The 19163-nt window shown below is 36.8% G+C and overlaps 1 protein-coding gene across 7 annotated transcripts in view; it reads left to right on the top strand.

Moving 5' to 3' along the window:
• The first annotated feature begins 219 nt into the window (after nucleotides 1–219).
• LOC107689052 (C-Jun-amino-terminal kinase-interacting protein 3-like) overlaps nucleotides 220–19163 on the top strand; it is a 37840-nt gene continuing 18896 nt past the window's right edge. For 4 of the 7 annotated variants that reach the window (XM_016486929.1, XM_016486931.1, XM_016486930.1 and 1 more), the window contains exons 1-14: nucleotides 220–1136; nucleotides 7108–7228; nucleotides 7327–7397; nucleotides 7741–7829; nucleotides 11489–11512; nucleotides 11809–11860; nucleotides 12612–12840; nucleotides 13723–13825; nucleotides 14051–14169; nucleotides 14630–14641; nucleotides 15766–15783; nucleotides 16222–16279; nucleotides 16365–16517; nucleotides 17749–17806. In XM_016486929.1, the coding sequence (XP_016342415.1) occupies nucleotides 837–1136; nucleotides 7108–7228; nucleotides 7327–7397; nucleotides 7741–7829; nucleotides 11489–11512; nucleotides 11809–11860; nucleotides 12612–12840; nucleotides 13723–13825; nucleotides 14051–14169; nucleotides 14630–14641; nucleotides 15766–15783; nucleotides 16222–16279; nucleotides 16365–16517; nucleotides 17749–17806 (1407 nt within the window). In that variant the 5' untranslated portion in view covers nucleotides 220–836. The remainder of the gene's footprint in view (nucleotides 1137–7107; nucleotides 7229–7326; nucleotides 7398–7740; nucleotides 7830–11488; nucleotides 11513–11808; nucleotides 11861–12611; nucleotides 12841–13722; nucleotides 13826–14050; nucleotides 14170–14629; nucleotides 14642–15765; nucleotides 15784–16221; nucleotides 16280–16364; nucleotides 16518–17748; nucleotides 17807–19163) is intronic. The other 3 variants (XM_016486925.1, XM_016486927.1, XM_016486928.1) reach the window with 3 other exon arrangements.

The following is a 19163-nucleotide window of genomic DNA, read 5'->3' as shown; positions in this document are numbered from 1 at the left end:
ATTAATCAATGAGCCAATGTTTGCGTTTAATACTTGTTTACGGCATAGGATACATTAAATATAGCAATAACATCATTCATGTCGTTGATGGTGTTCCGTTAGGAGCACAGCAGCGGTCAGACATCATTATCCCGGCCTGCTCATGCAGGCGCTGTGACGTCAGCTGGCCCCTCCATCATCGCTCTGCGAGAGACAGAGAGTCACCGACGGAAACAGCATCACGAACCCCCGCCGCCCTGTCTGTCAACCACCGGATTGATTTGTAATGCCAAAAATGGCCAGTCTGACATAACGCTAGAAAAGCAATATCCGATTGTCAATAACAACGAGAGCCCGCAGGCATATTGCACGGTAGCTATTTATTCCCTTATTTATTTATATTCGTTTTTATCCCCCTCCATTGATTTTTCAGTAACGGCTGGGCTCGCGGGCTGCGGCTGCTGGGAGGCAGGTGCATCGTCAGACAGACGCTCGTTGGGCGTGATGTGATGAGATGGATTCCGCTCCAGTGCAGCGATGAGACGGACGCAACCGGAGAATCACCGAGTAGCAGCGAGGCGCGTGTGATCGAGCTGCCGACACTGTGGCGCAGGAGCACGGGCGGGGAAGAGGGCTCGGCTCCTCGCGAGCGCTCCGTCTGATCAACAAATATTGAATATTAAACGGCCGTACGTCCCGAAATACGGCTGTTGCTGGTGGAATCGGGCCGTGGAGCGAAGTGGCATCATGTGCACCTGATGACATTGTCATGAATTCATAGAAGCCATTTCAATTCGTGTCGCCGGTTTACTATTTATTCTTTCTCTAATAACGAGTTTCGATCAGACGCCGCCAGGATGATGGAGCTGGACGAGGTGGTGTACCAGGACGATTATGGGACAGTGTCTGTCATGTCAGAGCGGGTGTCGGGCCTGGCCAGCAGCATTTACCGGGAGTTCGAGCGCCTCATCAAGAGCTACGACGAAGAGGTGGTGAAGGAGCTGATGCCGCTGGTGGTGAACGTCCTGGAGAACCTCGACTCGGTGTTAACGGAGAACCAGGAGCACGAGGTGGAGCTGGAACTTCTCAAGGAGGACAACGAGCAACTCATCACGCAGTATGAGCGGGAGAAAGCGCTGCGCAAACAGGCGGAGGAGGTAAATTATAATATTTTCATCTCATCACACATCCCATCATTCTCTTCATACAATGTCCTATTCAAACAAGAGCGTTTGTATTATTTGATCATAATGTGTCTGTGTAAACATTTACAAGAGCCCTGCGAACACTGACACTGGCTCGTTAACCCTGTAAAGCCTGGCATATGAAATAATAGTCAGAAAAATCAATTTTGTTGAGTTTATAAAACCAAAAAAATCTAAAACCCAAAAACAAAAAAACAAAACAAAGAGGCTTGCATATGTGTTTTATGTTCTGTATTGTTGTGTTTTATGTAGACTTTTATAGTGAGGCTATGGAGCTCACTCTTAAAGGGGTCATATGATGCGATTTCAATTTTTCCTTTCTCTTTGAAGTGTTACAAGCTCTTGGTGCATAAAGAAGATCTGTAAAGTTGCAAAGACTAAAGTCTCAAATCCATATTATGAGATATATAGATATTCTTTATAAAAGTTAAGAGTCAGCCACGCCTACCAAAAACGGCTCGTTCTAACACGCCCCCACATGTCTATGTCACGATATGGGAAGATTTGCATAACGCCGCCCAAATGTTCACGCAAAGAAAGAAGGCGTAACTTTTATTCTCGCTGTAGTATTGTTGTTGCTGCCGCCATGTCGTGAAGGCGCTGTGTGTTTCGTTGTGAAAGCGAAACTACTTTGTTTGGTCTTCCAAAAGAGGACACGACTAGAAATCAGTGGTTAAGTTGTATTTACAACACTGTTCCAGAACAGTTCAACCCAAATATTCAGATGTGTGCAGCACATTTTATGGAGGACTGTAGAGAGTAAAAGTCATTATAATCCTTAATTATGTCCCCACTGGATGCAACAAATGCCTCATTTGTAATGGGTTTTAATGTTTTTGTCTCGTCACTCCGGCCGGGACACGGCATCACAGTATGATAAGGAGCGTAACATTTCCGTCACACGCTTGAGGTATTCGGCCAATCACAACGCACTGGATAGCTGGCCAATCAGAGCACACCTCGCTTTTCAGACCGATGAGCTTTGTAAAAATCGACGCGTTTTAGAAAGGCGGGGCATAGAGGAGAAACAATAATGTACAGTATGTGGAAAATAATGTGTTTTTTTAACCTTAAACCGCATAAACACATTTCATTACACTAAATACACAAAATAATGTTATTTTTAGCAACGTCATATGACCCCTTTAAGTAAACACCTCAATTTTATTCAAAGGCCCAGCTTAGAAACAAAACAAAAAATAAACAAATGCAATTTAGTGCTGTTGTTATTTATATGGATAAAAAGTAAGATGAAATTCTGATAGCCTGTAATGTAAATCAGTGAGTTTTTTTTTATGACAGTATAACTGTTTATATATAAATTGTAACTCTATATCTTCCCTCATTAGAATGACATGATCAGCCGAGTGTGATTTGTTCACTGAAGACGGATTTAAAATTTATAGTGTTAGAGTGTGTTTGTTTTTTCCCTCTCTTTGCAATAATATTACTTTGTAAGATGATATTTTAATGCTTAGTTTTATGGTCAAAGCTCTGTAGTTTTTATTGTGGGGGTATAACATAATGCAATGCAACACAATGATGATGGAGAGATGTACAAATAAATGTTCCTCAAAAGCCTGTTTTATCATATTTGATACTTACATTTTAACATGATTCCAGTTAGCGTCCATCTTGAAATATTACTAAGAATATTAAAGTTATTCTCACGTTTACTTTTTTATTAATTATTATCATTAAATGTTTCACAGCAAAAACACTTGTACCACAACCCGAAGGGGGATGATTTTAGAATCATACAAAAATGCCTTTTACTTATTAAAAAAAAAGTATAAACTGTCAGTTAGATGACAGAGGCATGTAGTGGATTGTGTGCAACAGGTTTTTCAGCAAAGTTTTGATCATGTTGATAATTTAGAGGCCTTAGAAATTCATGTAGCAAATATGATACTGTAGGCTGTGCCTCTATCTGTACACATTAGTATGAAGTATAGTCCTGTAATATGCACTGTAGTTCTTCCAGCAACCCATCTGCTTTGTCCCATAATGAAAATTGTATGTGTTGCTCTGACTATACTTGCAGGAAATAAATCTCTAAATCTCCTACAAAAGATTATCTCATACATGTTTGTACATAAATAATATGCAGACAAACACTCTCATCATTTTTGGGCATCAGCACAGGCACTGCTACTATGACTAGACGGCTACAGGGAACAGATGCCCTTTATGACTCTTCACATGCATCGTCACTACATGCTAACATTGCCAAAACATTTTCCAAACGTAACTATGTTATCGACTGCACAGCCGGAACATTATAGGGATTCTTGTTGTGTTAATCTTTATAGCAGAGTTTAGACAGTGTAAGTGGCATGCAATCAAAAAATGAGTGTGTTTCCTCTTTAAGCGCAAGTCATTGCTGCAGTTGTAAAGATTTAGTGTGTGAATATATGATAGAGAGTGAGTGATGATAGATCTGTCATAACTGAGCAATGTATTTTAAGAGCAGAGATCATTGTATCAGAAGACAGAAAGAAAGGACAAAAAAGAGAATATACAGGCTGTTTTTCAGTATCACAGATGCTACAGAGAAGGAACATGCTTATGAAATGTAGTAATTGCAGTGATGCTTCTCACCCATTACTTGATTACTTCTGTTTTGTCTTGGAATTTCAAAATGAAAGCCGGCCACATTTATTTATTTATTCTTCTATATCTATTTCTTTATTTTAAAGATATTTTTCTTTATTATTTTCTTATTTTCTAAAAAATGTCTTTATTTTATTTTACAATTTTTATTCCAAAGAAGCTGCATTTTTAAATAATGCACAGTTTTTTTCCTCTTTTTTTATTATTTCTAGACAGTATTTATCATGCTCTCATAAAATATGTTGATACTATAAACTATATAATAAACATTTCACTTAAATCTATTGAGCATTTTCCCAGTTGCAACCACCTCTCCAAAAATAATAGACGCCAGTAGGGAATTTTGTGTGTAGCAGGCTTGTGTCTTCTGTGCAGAAAGAAATCGGCTATGGCTTAAAACAATATAATAAATAAAATAAAATGGTTGTGTTAGGGATAGGTCTTTTATTGTTTTATTGCAGCAATGCAAAGACATGTGCTTGGGGTGCAGAGGACAAAAGTGGGAGGATGATGAGCAGGGAGGATAATTATGGGTAATCAATTTTCTCATAGAAGGAGGCTGGCTGATGCTGTTACCCGATTCTCATGTTATGAGACAGACAGAGAGCACAGAGCGAGTGAGATAGTGAGGGATGGAGGGAGAGAGAGGGGAAGTAAACAGCATTCTCCAGTTTCGCATCCTGTGGGATTATGGCAGTAGAGTATAATGGCCACAGTAAGAACATCCACCTCACTATTTCTCGCTGTCTTCCTCTCATATAGACTCATCCATATATGAACACATATTCTGAATGTTAAACAGCTTGATCCTCAAGGGAGAAATCAGTGATTAATTTAACATCATTACAATAAACTTGCATTTTAGAATTTTAGCTGTAACTTAGCTTTAGAAAAATGACATCTAACAGTATAAAAGCTTAATTGATAGAGATTATTTATGACATGCATGAGGCATTCACATCTTTCTGATGTATGGTGGCATAACAGGTGCACTTGGCTCAACTCCAACTTGTCACATGTAATTTTATTCAATATTAAAATCTTATATCCCTGTTTAATATGCAAGACAAGTGCAAACAGATTTTAAGTTACTTCCTCCAAAAAGTGTAAACTGTGACTCTGCACATTGTTTATTATTTTGGGGGGATCCCAACCAGCCTGACACTGCAATATAATCTTATTCAATGTCGCGAGGTTTGGGTGACTATTGGCCAACCATTTGCAGACAGACAGATCTATTTTGAAACACTCTCACACAATCAAATAATACACAATCTTTTTATGTATTTCATTCAGTGTAGCTAGTGATGTAGAAAATACACACTTCACCTTTACTGGCCGTTCATGATTAAACTGCAGAATGAGAAATATTGTTATGTCAAGGTATAGCAAGAAAGAACTCAAATGATCAGTCTGGAATTACATTATGAAAAGCATTACATAATATTTAATGCCTCTATAATCCGATATGTAGACATGCTTCTGATATGGGGTGTATATAGTACTCTAGAAATGACTTTATTTAAGTCAAAACAATCATTAGAATGACACTATTAGCCTAGTATGATTAGTTCAATAGTGTTAGAGTGTGTTTGTTTTTTCCCTTTCTTTGCAGTGCTGGGATTACTGAATTCCAGGAGGCTGGTTGTGGCTGGGCTGCACTGCAGAAAGAGCCTATTGTGTTCCACTTAAAATCCTTGCAGCTCAAAGTCATCACACACAGCACTTGGAGTGTGTGTGTGTGTGTGTGTGTGTGTGTGTAATGTGCCCGGGTAACTGTGTGTATAAATGTGACTGTATTGTATCTGAAGAACAATTCCTTCTCAAAAATGCTTTTTGACCTTGTGCTATTCTGCTTCATACTGTGGTTATGGATAATTTTGCATTGAAAGTCAGTTCAGTTATACATACACACACTCTGTAGCAGGGGTACTCAAGTTCAGTGGCCAAGGGGGCCACATTTAAACCACATACAGGTGCATCTCAATAAATTAGAATTTCGTGGAAAAGTTCATTTATTTCAGTAATTCAACTCAAATTGTGAAACTCGTGTATTAAATAAATTCAATGCAAACAGACTGAAGTAGTTTAAGTCTTTGGTTCTTTTAATTGTGATGATTTTGGCTCATGTAACAAAAACCCAACAATTCACTTCTGAAATAAATGAACTTTTCCACGACATTCTAATTTATTGAGATGCACCTGTAAAATGTGAAGGGCCACAAATTACAGTTTGCATCATAAGAATTTAAGACAATATTTGCAGTTTTACTGATTTAGAAATGCAGTTTATTACATATCTAACTCTTTCTTTTCCTTGTCCTATTTAAAATAATATTGAACATGAAAATAAAACATTAAAAAAATGTAGAACAAAAAAGTGGATTAACAGTTTTGAGCATTCATACTCAAAACAGAGTATTAAACAAACTCAGAATGTTGAATGATCTCAAAACATTCTTGAGCAAATATAACTCACAAATTTCTTTTGAGAGAAGTATTATTTTTCCTATTCATGCCCAAAACATGACTGAGTGTGCATTATTGAGTGCTAAACACATGTACGCATTCGCGCAGAAACCCCACATATGCATCACAGAAGTAATAGAACTCATGACATTTCAGGAAATCGCTAATATGGACAAAAACATCCAGCTATTGCTGTAACTGAATAAAAAGAAGATAGAAATGTTTTGAATGATGAAACATGAAGACAATAAACACACAACGTGACAATATATGACAATATATGATATCTATCTATCTATCTATCTATCTATCTATCCTAAACACATGTACGCATTCGCGCAGAAACCCCACATATGCATCACAGAAGTAATAGAACTCATGACATTTCAGGAAATCGCTAATATGGACAAAAACATCCAGCTATTGCTGTAACTGAATAAAAAGAAGATAGAAATGTTTTGAATGATGAAACATGAAGACAATAAACACACAACGTGACAATATATGACAATATATGATATCTATCTATCTATCTATCTATCTATCTGTCTATCTGTCTGTCTGTCTGCCTTATCTACCTTGTCTATCTTGTCTGTCTGTCTGTCTGCCTTATCTCCCTTGTCTATCTTGTCTGTCTGTCTGCCTTATCTATCTTGTCTGTCTGTCTGTCTGCCTTATCTACCTTGTCTGTCTGTCTATCTTGTCTGTCTGTCTGCCTTATCTACCTTGTCTATCTTGTCTGTCTGTCTGTCTGTTCATTCATCCATCCATTAATCCATCCAATTCAGGTTATAAGATAAAGGATCTGATCTTGTGTGAATGTGTGTTTGCATGTTAACAGAAGTTCATTGAATATGAAGATGTCTTGGAGGCAGACAAGAAGGAGTTGCAGTCCATGTTGGAGACTTTGGAGCTACAAACAAAACAACTCGAGCTGAAGGCCAAGAACTATGCTGACCAGAGTGAGTCTGTGCACTTAACTACATTTGTTCATACACACACATTGACACCGAGATTTGAGTTTCTTGCAATATGCATTTGTGATGTTCCTCTCTTGTAGTCTCTCGTCTGGAAGAACGAGAATCAGACATGAAGAAAGAGTATAACGCCCTTCACCAGCGGCATACAGAGGTCAGCACAGATTTATAACTCAGATTAACACAGGGTTCCCAAGACAATGGAAAACCAAGAGGAAAAGGATGGCAACGAATGTAGGAAAAGTTATGGAAATGCATGAAATAATATGAAAGTTCATGGAAATTTCCATAGTGGATATAATATTTTTCTAGTTATTTAAAAAATGAGCTGCTAAAAATTGTGATCTTGATCAATTTATTTTTGGCATGGAAAATGAATGGAAACATAATGGAAATTGTGGGGACACTATTAGCAATAACTCGAAAGTTACAAATACAAAGCTCCACTTCTCGAAAATTCAGCATATACACTGACATTGATTTTTCTTTTTCTTCAGATGATACAAACATATGTGGAACACATTGAGCGTTCAAAGATGCAACAGACAGGCAGCAACCAGTCTGAATCTACAGGCTGCGGACGGGCGTGAGTAACTTATATAATTAGCATAATGCGGCCATTCCAAGCCTTCATTTACTTGAAGAGTTTGGAATGTGCATTTGGAATTAATTTGTGTTTTGCATGTTTGTTTTGTGCTATTAAATAACACGTTTTGTTGGTAACCAGTTGGAAGAATTCCTCTGATTAGTTTTAAACAGAATTAAATACTTCGAATTTCAATCTGCAAACTCATATTCTCTAATTTTGGAACATCAGCTATGACTGTGTATTGCAGTTTGGACGTATGTATTAGATGCTTTGGATTTTGATGAAACAGAATGGCCCATTATTGAAACAGTTGTCTTGGATACAGCGTTGCTAGGTGCTAGGTGATGATGCTCAGTGACAGTTTGTCATGTCTTGCTTAGTCAGAGCTAGAGTTGTGGCTAGCTTATAGTCATACTCGATTATACACACATCTCCGCACATTTCACACATTTCTTTTTTTCATTTAAACAGTCAGTTGATTTCAACTGATTAAGCGTTGCCATAGACATACTTGCAGGTTCGAATTTTGATACAGATTTGTGAGAGAGTGAGAAATGATGTCTTTTGCCTAAGAATAACCCCTTCAGTTATACATAATTTTTTTAATGTTATTAAATTATTCATCAGATACAGAGCTTTTAAATAGCTTTATGAGTTGAACCGTGACATGTCAGAGCTGAATGAGAGAAAGCTGCACTCATTTACCCACAGAATGTAAGAAATGTTTTTGTTTTTGTATATGTACATATGTATATATACATTATTATAATGAAATACAAAATAACATATTATGAAATAATAGGTTGTCCAGTTACACAGTCCCTAATTGCGACAATTAAGGTTTTGCTTGCAATTTCATCATGATTTCAATTTCAGCATAAATCAGCAGGAGTTCCTCGGGGCATTGAAAAGCATTAAACGTCATTAAATGGATTTTGCGAAAATTAAGACCTTAAATAGCATTAAAAGTCATTAAATTTTATTTCTACAGAAATTTTTTTTTTTTAAGATGGTTCTGTAGAAAAATATTACCAGTTTATTTTGAATATAGTGCCTTCATAATTAATAACTTTTAATTTGCTGTCGCAAAATTTGTAGATTAGTGTGATATACACACGGAACCAGTTTTATAATTGCCTCCCGTCGGTGCGAAATTGCTGGGGATGTTTGGACAGCGGCGGGGACTATATGAAACAACTACCAGTTTGACGATAAATCATGATCAAATTTATGTGTCAGTGTCAGTTTATGTGATTTATGTGTCAGTACATTTGGAAAATTTCCAGCACATTTTAACAATACCGTGATAATACTGATAACCGTGATAATTTTGGTCACTATAATCGTGATAAGAAATTTTCCCAGTTTCAACTCTAGTGGGGACATGGAGTAAAACTAAGATCAGAGAATGTACATTTCGACAATTCGGAAAGAAATTGTGTAGTGCAATTGAGTAATTTCAGTGAGAAGGATTCTGATTTTATTACATTCGTTGTAAATGACAGTGTATTGACAGTACCAAGGTCGCACCAGTTGAGGCTCACGCAGCCTGTCTGTGTGTGAGAGAATCTCGTGGAGAAATCAAAACACATGAGCACAACAACACACAAAGAAACTCATAGAACAAACATACTGTGGTAAAAATTTAGTTTTTATATATAACATATGATATAGCCAAGTTAAGCAACATGAGACGATCAAGAAAATGCTGTTTCCTGAATATCAGCACGACTGCAGATTTAACATTAATTTTAGTCATTCAATAAACGTGTAATAATAATTCAATAATCTCTGAGCAGCAGCACACAGCGGTGTTTCGTTACTGAATGACTCAGCGTTTTTGAATTAATCATTTGAGTCGATGACTCAGTGATCCATTCATAAAAACAGACAGGCACTTGCTTCATTCTTGAATGAATCAGCCATCTGAATGAATCGCTTGAACTAATGACTCAAATGTTCACTCATTAACACTTGCCACCACCTACGGGTGGTTTACTCTCATATTTAAAAGTATTGCATTTTTTCAACTTCCACCTTAGCCATACCAGATAAACTTTACAACTTAATGGCATCTCAAAAGATTCTCCCTCTTACTTAATTCCCTCTGAAACAGACACATACTGCCTATTAAAAAATACCCCTTTCATTAATTCATAGACAAACCTTTCTTTGACCTTTCTGTCATGCATATCCCCAGGTCATTGTGTGTATTATTACTGTTCTTGTATATTGTCTTTTGTATTGTATATTGTTTATGCATGCGTTATGATAGAACCACTAGTTAATGTAACCTCACCTATACCATGTTTGGTATCTACAAATTCATATTTTGATGATCTAAAGGAGTGTATATTAAATGCTAATACCTATGCAACATATAAGTGTTCTAGGAATCTTTAATACACTCTAAAAAATGCTGGGTTAAATATAACCCAGCGCTGGGTTAAAAAGGGACAAACCCAGCTATTGGGTTGTTTTGACCCAGCAGTTGGGTTGTTTTGACCCAGTGATTGGATTGTTTTGACCCAGCTGTTGGGTTGTTTTGACCCAGTGATTGGGTTGTTTTGACCCAGCAGTTGGGTTGTTTTGACCCAGTGATTGGGTTGTTTTGACCCAGCGGTTGGGTTCTACACTATTCGTTCTACGAATCTACACTGAATGTTCACTGAATGAACAGATTAGTTGATTGTAATGTTAATTCTGCTACAGATACTACTGGCAGCTGATATAAATAATTATAATTAATTTGAATTAATTGAAATTATTTATATACATTTCCCTTTTAAGCTAATTTGCAACAGATATTAAAAATGATTTAAAACACTAAGCTCATAACATTATAATGCAGTTGTATTTTTGCAATGTAACTGCATTCATGGTACATTTGAGCTTCATTAAACTGTCTGTGTAGATGCATCTAAATGCCAATCCAGCTGCTTCTGTTTCTTCTGCAGTGGAAAGATGAATTTTGTTGATACTGATTTTAATTGATTGGTAACAGCCTGATAGTGTCTTATTATAATAATTAAATTCATTAATGAAATTTAAGAATTTTATATGAAAGATAACACAAACATTTTATAAGATTAGGAAAAAATTGCCCTTTTTTAAGGTAAAAAACCCCTTGGAAATCAATTTAAGTGGGCAAATAGCACAAATATGCTGATTTCAGTAAGAATGGATAAAGAGGACTGAAAATATTGCTTCAGAATAAATAACATTTACACCACCAATTACATTTATACAAATTCAGCTTTGCATCAAAGGAATAAAATATATTTAAAATATATTCACACAGAAAGCCGTTATTTTAAATTGAAATAATATTTCTCAATATTACGATTACTGCAGCCTTGGTGAGCAGAAGAGGCTTGTTTCAAAAACATTAAAAACTTTTGACCGGTAGTGTGATTGTGTGAGAAATATATGCATATATATTGTGTATGTCATTAAAAAAATGTAAAGGCATTAAATTACATTTGATGATACCTGCAGAAACAGTCAGTTCCATCTATTTATACATACTGTATACTGTATGTAATGTGACGTTATGTCCTGTGTCAGTATTGTGTAACTGTGTTTGTGAGTCTGCATGTGTTCACCTTCTTTCTTTTTCTTTCTTTCTGTGCGTGTGCTGCTGTGTGTCTCTGCAGTCCACGACACAACAGGAGGAAAAGGTAAAAATGCCCCACAATCTCTGACAGTTCCCTAAACCCCTGTGTCTCCCTGCAGTCCTTTTGCCTCCCATTTTACTCCTTTACAATAAAAAATGAACCTGCCGTCCACTCAAATACTCAGTTTAGCGGTCTTGGAGTCAGAGACTGAGAAACCTGTACCTCTTTCTCCTATGTGATTTTGTGTCTTTATGTTTTCACCCTCTCCGTTGAGTTTTTTGCTCATTTTTATGTTGTGCCAGTGTTGGTTTAGTGTGGGAAATATTTAACTTTTCTTGTCTCTCTTTCTTTTTCTGCAGTAAAACAGAGCGCCCCCCATCACTGAGTTTGTTTCCTGGCGGAGATGGCATGGTACGTGGGGGTCCTGGGGGGGCTAGAATGGTTTCGTCAGATGTCTGGCATTCCAGTGGTCTCAGCAGACCTGTCTACGCCCCTGGCTACCAGGTGTGACAGATATGACTCCACCCCAAAGCGTCAGGGGAGGAGTCATAATAATCATCATTTTATCAGCCACTCCCCCTTATGCCTGCTTGTGTCAAGATCAGGTTCATGGGTGGTTTTTTGATGGACACCAGCAGGCCTCCAAGGGTCCATGATTTTGGTTTGGTCGTCTATCCTCTGCCTTGTCCTGTGACATCTTTGTCTTATTTTAGCCATCAGAAATGAACAGATGTTATAAAAAAAAAAAAAAAAAAGCTGATGTAATGAAGTGAATGTCACCTACATGAAGCATCTGTCGGCTGCGCACGCATAACTGTACATCAGTTCTTTGAAGGAAAAGAAAAAAAACGTGATTCTTGACTCAAGTCACATGAGTATAAAGCAGTTTGATTTTCAGTGCTGTCTGACAAAGCTTTTTTATCTGTGGACTTCTTATGTTGCCATTTCAGCTACCAGCTTTCTGTTACCAAAAGATAAATGTCTTGATATTCAAAAGATGTAGTGGTACTGCACAGAGATTTTATTATTTGAAAATGTTTTAAATGTTTATTTACATGTTTGAATTTTTACGACAATATATTTTTGTACCATATAAGCCTGGCTAGTAAGTATAATTATTTGTTAATCCAGTACGTGATAATGTTGTTCTCTCTGTTTTAAGGAGGATGGCTCAGATTCAGACTCCGTCGCAGCCACGCCCAGCAGCACAGGGAGCAAATCAAACACTCCCACCTCGTCTGTTCCCTCGGCAACAGTTACCCCTCTGAATGATGGGCTGGTATCGGTGGGAGAGTTCGACATGTCCCGGAGGCGGGGCCGCAAGAATGCAAAGCGTCTTAGTAGAAACATGGAGGTGCAGGTCTCTCAGGAAACCAGGAACGTCAGCATTGGTGAGAGAGAGGAAGAATTGAGACAAAGAATACACACTGAATAAAAGAACAAGGAAAAAGCGATAGTTTTTTTTTTAAAGGCTGATGCCAATGCTGATGTTCATCAATATATCAATATATGTTAACATATTGCTGTTGAAAAGTTTGGGGTCAGCAAGATTTTTGTATATTTTTAAAGGAAGTCTCTTATGGTCACCAAGGATGCATTTATTTGAAAAAAAATACAATAAATACAGTATTTCCTATTATTTGAAATAGATTTTTTGTAACAATATAAAGTATTTACAGTCACTTTTACACAGTCAATTTAATGCATCCTTACTGAATAGAAGTGTTTTACGTCTTACTGACTCGAAACTTTTGAACAGTACTATATATTTTTTTTAAAGAAAATGTAAAGATAGTAAATAGCACATTCACAACATTGTTTCAGTAAAATTAATCATTTTAATATTTTTTAGATAATATTTACTAAGTATTTAATTCATTTTAAATAGTTATTTTTGAAAACTAATCATATAATAATAATTTGATTATATAATAATAGTAATAATTTGAACTTGATAAGTAATAAATATTCTCCTTGATTTTGTTCTGTAATCCTAGTATATAGCTGATGCTAGTAATTAAAAATTGTCAGATATCAGCCGATTTATCAGCCTTGCTGATATATTGGTTGGCCGCTACTGGAAACCGCCCCAGACACTTGCGTTCTAAGTAAAGAAACACTTTGTTCTGACATTTCATGTGCATCGATTAAATCCATACTAACATGATTTCACAATGTCAAATTAAGGCATAAGGCATTTGTGTGCATTCTACAGACTGCAGAAGTCACATTTTTCATTACAGGAAAATGATTGTCTCTGGGTTTGTCTGTAGGTATGGGCAGTAGTGATGAATGGTCAGAGTTTCAGGAAATTATAGACTCAACACCAGAGCTAGATATGTGCTTGGACCCTCGAATCTTCGGAGGAGGAAACAGGTAGACAGATACACATCATTCACACAATTAAATACTGAATAAAAAGAACAAAATACCCGATCAATACAATACAAACGGACCATCGAAGTTAAAGTTATAGGCCTAAATCATTAAAAGCGCTATTTAGAAAGTAGCTTTGTGTAATATAAAGGATTCAAAAAATGCTCAAGTTTTGAAGTGAAATAAGCCACAGAAATAATGACGAAAGCTCTTGTTCCTTTGAAGTCCTTCTCAGGGCATAGTGAATGAGGCGTTCGGCATCAACACAGACTCTCTGTACCATGAGATCAAAGACGCCAAGTCTGACATCATCGGTGATGTGGACGCAGGAGCCGAACTTCTCGGTAAGCTATATTGACGGTTTCTCATAAATGCAGGTTACCTTGGTTTATATGTAACCTGCATTTAAGATCAATGATTTTTCATTTTCTGATTATATTTTAAGTACCATTGCTAAGCATATGGTGGCTAAGGGCCTTTCTTCCCTGCACTTTAAACTGCATGCCTTTTGTCAGAAAGCCACACTGCTGGATGTATCCCCAAAGCAAAGTCTCTTGGGATATCATGCTTGCTTCATGGCTGTATCTCCTGCCCATAAGCACATTTTGGCCTGCTGAAGTTATCCTGAATTGTTTCATTTGAGTAATTCCCGTTATTTATGTTGGCAGTTTTCTGATTTGTTTTGTTTCATTATCAAGGTAGAGCTGTTGATTTGTTTATCTCAGTGTGGCCGTCTCACTCACTGACCCCTGACCCCTCTCTGTGCTTCCTTCCTGTGTGTGCTTCTCTCGGCCATGCCCCTAGGGGAATTCTCAGGTGTGTATCTGATCACTGATTGATTGGTATTTTTAGTTCTCATTCTTTTTTGCTGTTCATGACTTTTGCATGGATTTAACATCCACATAAAACACAATTAGTCATATTACTTTAAAGACCACATTAAACTGTAACTCAGAATCACATGACATTAAAAAATGTACAAAAAACAAACATTAAAACACTTACAAATACACTTCTGTTCAAAAGTCTGGGGTCAGAAAGATTTGTATCTTTTCAAAGAAATTAATACTTTTGTTCACCAAGGGTTTTTAGTTGATCAACAGTTACAGTGAAGACATTTATACTGTTACAAAATGTATATTTTATACATTAAATGTTGCTCTTTTGAATTTTCTATTCATCAAAGAATCCTGAAAAAAAAAGTACCACAATTTCCACAAACATTATAAGCAGCAAAAACTCTTTTCAGCATTAATAATGACAAGAAATGTTTCTTGAGCAGCAAATCAGCATATTAGAATGATTTCTGAAGGATCATGTGACACTGAAGACTGGAGTAATGATGCTGAATATCCAGCGGTGTCATCATAGGAATAAATTACATTTTAAAATATATTAAAGTAGAAAACAGTACTTTTAAATAGCAATGATGTTTCACAATATTAATGTTTTACTGTATTTCTGATCAAATAAATGCAGCTTTGTTGAGTATTGTTGAGCATTAGCATTATTTTACTGACCCCAGACCTTTGAATGTATATGGGCATGTCTTTAATATATAGCTATTTTGTAATTGTTAAAGGCAGTCCCTCAAAAGTGTAATATATTTAAAGGTCTGATATATTAAAAAATACTTTTCTATGTAATAGTGACAGCTGATCATTTTGCTTTATAATGTAATTATCAGGTGTGTGTGTGTGTGTACGTGCGCATTTGTATGTGTGTGATGATAAATATCTAACATGTACCTATACATTTGTTTTTCTCTTTTCTCTTAATCTTTTTTTTTTATTTTATCTTTTTTTTTACTTCCATCATTATCTTCCTCTTTTAATCTTCTCTTCTGTCTTCACATTCATATCTTTACTCCTCCTGTCATTTGGCTTCCTCCTCCTTCCTCGCCACTTTCATTCTGTCTCCTCCTTGGCCCTCTATTTCAGTCCGGGATGATTTCTTTGGTAAGGCTCATAGCCTCCTTTTCCCCCTCATGTTATTTTCAGTAGGACATTGTGATACTTTTCTTATTAGTAGCTGTGCTTTGGTGAGATGTTGTCCTGTGCTTCTGCTCTTCTAATCCTATTAACTTCAGCTGCTCAGTGCTGTGCTTTCGAATGCATGGCTTTGCGGCTCATATGAATCATATTATCTTTTATCAGATTGGATTATACCCCTTTAGATGTCTTGCAAATAAAACCCTTAAAGGTCATTGTTTACTGTCTCAATAAAGAGAAGATTTGACTGACTTTTAAATAGCTACTACAGTAATAAATGTACTGTAATTGTGATTGTAATGTAATTTCAAACATTCGTGATGTAGTTTTGAATCAGCTGTCCCTTAGTCTGTTTATCTGAGATTATGGTGGTCTTTACACTTGCTAACACTGTATATCCCACAGGCATGGGGAAAGAGGTGGAAAATCTGCTAACAGAGAACAAAAAACTACTGGAGACCAAGTAAGCGGGAAAGAAAGACAGAATGTGTGTGTATTTGTCCATGTATGCGTCTACAGGTTATAATGGAATCCTTTGCTATCTGTAGGAATGCCCTGAATATTGTGAAGAATGACCTGATTGCTAAAGTAGATGAGCTGTCGAGTGAACAGGAAGTTCTCCGGGAAGAGCTGGAAACAGTGAAACAGTCCAAGAGCAAAGTGGACCAGAGAGTGAAAGAACTGGAGGAGGAGCTAAAGAGGTCTGGAACTTTTGCCTGTGTTTGTTTCCACTGTATTTTTCTGTCACAACATTGACGTTTGTTGACAGATTTTAAGATTGGTCCTTAAAAACAATTTTAATCCAGGGCCAAAACCACCATAGACATTGAGGGGGACAAGTTCCCCCAATAATGAGATATGGCCATATCGTCCCGCCACCTCCTCTCCCTAATATTTGATATTAATGATGCACCTCTGCACTCTATTACATGTCATTTTCTGTGTTGTTAGGATAACAACAAGGTGAAAAGGTTATATTTTTAGGCTGGTCTGTCTCTGTGCTCTAACAACTCATTTATCATTTATGTGATTTATGTATTTCGTCACTGATTAAGACAAGACAAGAAACATTAACAGAGCCTTTGTTGTGAATGCGTGCATATTTCAAAATAAAAATATTATTTACGGCCTTGTTTACCACTAACGTGAGTTTAATCCAGGATGACATGAGCAGTGGAATGGGCAGAAAATGCAAAGGTTTCGAGACACGTTTTTTTATTTTTTTTATTTTAGCATTTAGAATGCCTTGTCATGTGCGAGGCACTGAAAAATATGTGACACTCAAATATGTCCATTTAGTGGATGTTTACATAGATCAGTGATTCCCAACCTTTTTCACAGGGGACCCCTATTTTAACATTAAAAAATTTGAATGACCCCATTTAAAAAAAAAGTTTTTAAGATGTTAAAGGTGTAACGGTAATATTAACTGTCTGGAATTTTATTGTGGTTTGTCGTCAAACTGTAACTGTTTCATCTCTATTTGTAACCCTCAAAACTAGAGTGAGCTTGGGGACCCCTTATAAATCTTTAGCGATTCCTAGTGAGGGTCGAGACCCCCCAGGATGGGAACCACTGACATAGAGCTGTGGTCTCAAACTCAATTATTGGAGGGCCACAGCTCTGCAGAGTTTAGCTCCAACCAGCTCCAACTCACACCTGCTTTTCTAGTTTATAGTAATCCTGAAGACCTTGATTAGTTGGATCAGGTGTGTTTGATTTGGGTTGGAGCAAAACTGTGCAGAGCTGTGGCCCTCCAGGAGTTGAGTTTGAGACAGCTGACATAGACAATAGAAAAACAGCACAGTGGAATGCAAAAATGCATTCTGTGTGTCCGAAAGTGGCTCATGGTCTTTTTAAGAGTCTCTGTGAGTCTAAACGTCTCTGTGACTCCAATCTAATTAAAGTTTGAATGTCTCCCTTTGATTAAAGGTTGAGAGCTGAAGCTTTAGGAGTATCTCAGGACTCTAAAGATGAGGGCGGAGAGGATGTAAGTCAAACACTTCAGTCTCATTTCAAACACTCATTTCTCTCCTCCAAAAAGTAGTGAGCTGCCTCACTGATGTGAACAGGTAGTAACTTAATTATGTTTTCTCCAAAAACACCTTGTTTTAACTCAGTTCAATGGCAGCATGGTATATGCAGTATCCTCCATGGAGAAGGCAATCCCAGAATGCACTGTGATGAAAAAAAATCATGCTCACTAGGTTTTGGAACAGAGCTCTAAAGTCTTAAATAACCAAATAATGTTTTTCCTTATATTATTACCATATTAAACCATTTATGACCTTTGAAGGGATAATTCATCCAAAAATGAAAATTACCCCATGATTTACTCACCCTCAAGCCATCCTAAGTGTGTGACCATAATATCCATGTTTAAAACTTTATAAACCATAATCTCTAGCTTCTGCTAACTGTTGTACATTCATACACGAGAGTTTCCAGTGGATGACGTTGGCGTAGCATAAGCTGCGGTGAGAATATGCCAGTCTCGTGAGAACCAATTTTTGATTATAGCAAAGGAAAACCAGTCTTCTCTTGGCTTATAGGTCAGGTGTTAATTTGCACTTTAACATTCAAAGTCTTACAGTACTAAGTGGCATACTTAATGTGGTGTACTGAAAAATGTAGTGGATATTTTGAATAAAAAAGGAAAATCTTAATAAAAGTGATACATCTGTCATACAGCGCTATTGTGCCTGCATGATGCGTTGCTATGTAAATAATAAGATGAAATGTATAGTCTGTTTAATTAATATTGCGTTTTTATATAATTACCATTGTCCATTGACAATATATAAAAAAAGCATTTTTGTAAGAAAAATAACCATATTTAAAACTTTATAAACCGTAATCTCTAGCTTCCGCCAACTGTTGTACACACGTTCATGAGAGAGTCACGTTCCAGCGGATGACATAGAAGGTAGGCGTAGTGTAAGGTCCAGTGAGAATATGCTAGTCTCGTGAGAACCAAGATTTGTTTACAGGAGCAAAGGAGGCAAGTTTCCTTACTTTAGCAAAGGAAAACCAGTCTTCTCTTGGCTTATATCGAAATCCTCTGACATTTTTCTTTACAAATCCTCGTTTTGTACTTTTAAAGGGGTGGTTCACTGTTTTTTTTTTCCTAGGATTGATTGTGTTTATGGGGTGCAGTCTAACGTGTTAATGCTTAGTTTTTTAAAAAAGGCATTATATTCCACATAATTTACCTTTATTCTACGCCGCTCTGTCCCTTCTCTGAAAAACGCACTGATCATTTCCTTCTTTTATGCAGCCCCTCCCTCAGAAATAGGCGATGGGCTCTGATTGGTTAGCTAGCCCAGTGTGTTGTGATTGGCTAAACC

The sequence above is a fragment of the Sinocyclocheilus anshuiensis genome, unplaced genomic scaffold, assembly GCF_001515605.1.
Source record: "Sinocyclocheilus anshuiensis isolate Anshui unplaced genomic scaffold, SAMN03320099.WGS_v1.1 scaffold653, whole genome shotgun sequence".
NCBI classification, from domain to species: domain Eukaryota; kingdom Metazoa; phylum Chordata; class Actinopteri; order Cypriniformes; family Cyprinidae; genus Sinocyclocheilus; species Sinocyclocheilus anshuiensis.
Note: the sequence above shows the minus strand (reverse complement) of the source record. Positions and strands in the feature narration are given on the sequence as shown.